At 38.4% G+C, this 3,745-nt stretch overlaps 1 protein-coding gene across 1 annotated transcript; it reads left to right on the plus strand.

Annotated features, from left to right (window-relative positions):
- Positions 1 to 2,758: 2,758 nt before the first annotated feature.
- LOC109186294 lies at positions 2,759 to 3,352 on the plus strand. The gene has a single exon (XM_019336254.1). It carries the CDS (start codon positions 2,759 to 2,761, stop codon positions 3,350 to 3,352), a length of 594 nt encoding a protein of 197 aa, XP_019191799.1.
- The last annotated feature ends 393 nt before the right edge of the window (positions 3,353 to 3,745 follow it).

Consider the following 3,745-nt stretch of genomic DNA (forward strand, 5'->3'; position numbering starts at 1 on the left):
AATTAAAAGTCCATGATCATGAACATTGTTTAGTTGATTGATTTGATTTACATGCAATCATTGTTAATTGTGCTTCCGCATTTAAGTTATAGCGCATTAAGGATTAATTTAACACAACTGGGTTGAGATAAGAAGAGAGAAAGTAGAAATTTCAATGGAAAAGACATCTGATAGGAAGAAAGAGGAAAGAAAAGGACAATAATTGCCAATTCAGCGTCCACATCACCAGGTAACCGGAAGGAGAGGGAGCTTACCTGCTAGTTGGTAAAATTGCATACATTTAGCTTGTTGAATGGTTTAATTGCAATCTTTTTTAGTACAGTGGTCTAATTGCACTTTTAGTTTTCGTTCAGTGGCCAATTTGACCCTTATTCCTAAAAGTTACAAAGCAGCTCATCCACCCGGGACGAATTTATGGATGATCTTCAAAACTTGCACTATCACAATTGATTTAGTTCTAACCAATGTCAGCCTGGGCACCATCAAAACGCATGGCATTAAGAGCTCTCCAATGTCATCACTATCTTTTTTTCTTCCTAAAATCCCAGGAATTAAAATAACAGGAGGGGACATGGGATTTTAATTCCATGAAAATGGGGGAATTGCAATTCCATGGAATTGCAATTCTTTTCAACCAAACAAGAGAATTTTGTGGCATTTGGAATTAGCTGGGAATTAAGTGGGAAGGGAATTTAAAATCCCTTCAACCAAACGCCCTGTAAGGGATATTGATGTAAATTCATATATATTTGTCAAATATGCGAGAAACTTAATAAATATTCAAAGCATTCAATATTCTGTGTGATTTGCACCACATTTTGTTCCATGTGTTATTAAAAAAATTTCTGATCATGGAAAGAATAATTTCATACGTGTGTTAATATATATATATATATATATATATATATATATATATATATATATATATATATATAAAGTAAAATCCTCCTATTTCATCTTTTCGCCCAAAATTTTGTAGTAAAACTTATTTGGTAACCAAATGTAAAATAGGAATTAATTAAAATTTATTAATTTATTAATTGATAATATTGTTTCCATATTCATGTATTAACCTAATCGGTAAATCTATTAATTGATAATATTTTTTCCTTATATTCATTTATTCATTTATTTATATTGAGTAATTATATATAGAGGTATAGATATATATACTAACATACAACTGTTACGGCTCTAATGTTTATCCTTGCCTGGGATATTTCTCTATTGAAAACTTGCAGAACTATTAGACTACAATTGGTGCGCACCTATATGAAGTTCCATAGAGAAATGGGAGTGATTCCATAAAATTTAGAGAGTGCATGTTTCACGATCAAGAAGTATTTTTTTTTCAATTTTTTTTTTTGTTTTCTACGACTCCAATGTTTATCATTGCCCATGATATTTCTCCATTGAAGACTTTTAGAGCTATTAGATGGTGATTGGTGTGCACCTATATGAAGTCCAATAGAGAAAGGGAAGTGATTCCATAAAATCTAAAAAGTACATATTTCATGATGAAATGGTATTTTTTTGATTTTGCTTTTTTTTTTTCTTTCCAGAACTCGTGTTATATGTATATGAAATTGAAAAAAAGATGCATTACAAAGCTGCTGCCTATACTGCAAAAATAAATTGCAAAATAATACTTTTCTTTTTTACTCCATTGTAAGGAATTTCATGCTTATACCAAGGGAGCATGTTGGTAAGTACTATAAGCTTTTCAAAGAATGAAAAGTTTATGCCATTAAAAATTTTATGGTGATAAGTAATTTCTATATTTACAAAAAATGCACTCATTATTTTATGTTGTAATTTAACTATGCTACTTTGGTTAAAGAATAAAAAAAAAAATGACAATTTTCCTATACAAATTTATTTATTGAAATCATTTTCATCTTTGAAGTTTGTAGATGATAAACAGTTCGTTGTTAAGTTTCATTTACAATTTTAATCTACATCCGAATTCTTTTTTTTTTTATTAACATGTTTAACGTTATTGGTAGGGTCGTTGAGATATACTCGCCACTGGATAAGATCATTGCAGGGAAACCTTCTTAACTTATTGATTTTCTAATTGTACGTGGATACAAAGTAAATTATCTAATTTTGTTATTTTATTGTATTTTGTATATATATTTTTTATTAAGTAGTTTATTTGTATAAAGGTGTGAATAATATAATTAGAATATTATTATTTCCTATTGTAATAAGTTATTATATGTGGCATAGGAATAGTCAGCAGAGTACAAGTCTATTTGTTAGGAGACTTTCACGTGTAACAGATATCTCTAGTATTAGTCTCTATCTCTGTAACTGTTCCATTAATTGAATCACAGTTCCAATTACATTCATCTGGTATCAGCTAAGCCGTAGGTTAGATCCTCCTAATTTCACTCTCTCCCTATCGTCGAATTCCGATCATCCGATGTCGACTCACTCATCGGAGAGAACTGTCAGCGCCGGCAATCCGGCATCCACCACCACTCCAAACACCTTAGCCACAGCCCACCATTTTGTCTCCATAAAACTCACCGCTCGGAACTACCTGTTCTGGCGCACTCAACTCGTTCCCTTCCTCCGGGGACAAGGCCTACTCGGCTATGTGGACGGTGACATCCCATGCCCGCCACCTGTTATCACCACTCCGGCCGGCGACTCGGCTTCCGGCGCCACCACCACCGCATCGGAAGAAAATCCAGCGCACCGGCTTTGGACTCAGCAAGACCAGTCAATCCTTTCTCTCCTCATCTCATCTATGACGGAGGAAGTGATGTACTTAGCCGTGGGTCGTAATACTTCGAGGGACGTATGGCAATCCATCACTGCTGCCCTCGGTTCTTCAACGCGCGCGAGGTGTTTAAATCTGCTCGGCCAGTTCCAAGCATTACGGCAGGGGAACAGCTCGCCGGCAGAGTACTTGGGCCGGGCGCAACTCCTCGTGGAAGATCTCGCGCTCGCCGGCCGTCCGGTCTCCTTAGACGAGCAGAACCTGTTTGTTTTCCGGGGTCTTCGCCCGGAATTTAGAGCAATGGCCGCCTCCTTGACAGTGTCCGGCAACCCGATCACCATACCACAGCTGTCCGATTTTCTGCAAGCGCAAGAATTTATTCTTGCGGATGACTTCTCGGTGCCGGGTAATGGTGCTGCTCTAGATTCGCACGCTGGTTTCTACGCTGGTCGAGGCCGAAACCAAAACAGCGATGGTAATTCGCGAGGTGGACGCGGCCGTGGAGGTCGGGGCGGCAATGGGCGTGGCGGTCGCAATGGCCGTGGAAATCCTCCGAGGTGCCAAATTTGTCGCGCCATCGGACACACTGCAGTGTATTGTTTTAAGCGCTACAATACCTAGCCACCTGCCCAGGCGAACCTGACTGTGGCCGGAGACGATGCTGCTTCCAGCACGGTGACCAGTTGGTTTCCCGACACGGGTGCATCTGCCCACGCTACACCTGACGCATCGATGATCTCTCAGTCTGATGAATACAGTGGCAACGATGTCCTGCGTGTTGGTAATGGCGCAGGTTTGGTTATTTCGCGCGTTGGTTCTGCATCAATCCCTTCCGTGTCTAAAACTCTTAAGTTATCTAATGTGTTACATGTCCCCGATTTATCTGTTCCATTATTATCTGTACAACGATTTGCTATTGAAAATAATGTGTTTTTTGAATTTCACAAAGACTGTTTTTTTGTGAAGGATTCAATAACCAGGGACATTCTGCTTAAGGGACCCGCGTCGGGAGGG

The sequence above is a fragment of the Ipomoea nil genome, unplaced genomic scaffold, assembly GCF_001879475.1.
Source record: "Ipomoea nil cultivar Tokyo-kokei standard unplaced genomic scaffold, Asagao_1.1 scaffold0103, whole genome shotgun sequence".
Lineage (NCBI taxonomy): Eukaryota > Viridiplantae > Streptophyta > Magnoliopsida > Solanales > Convolvulaceae > Ipomoea > Ipomoea nil.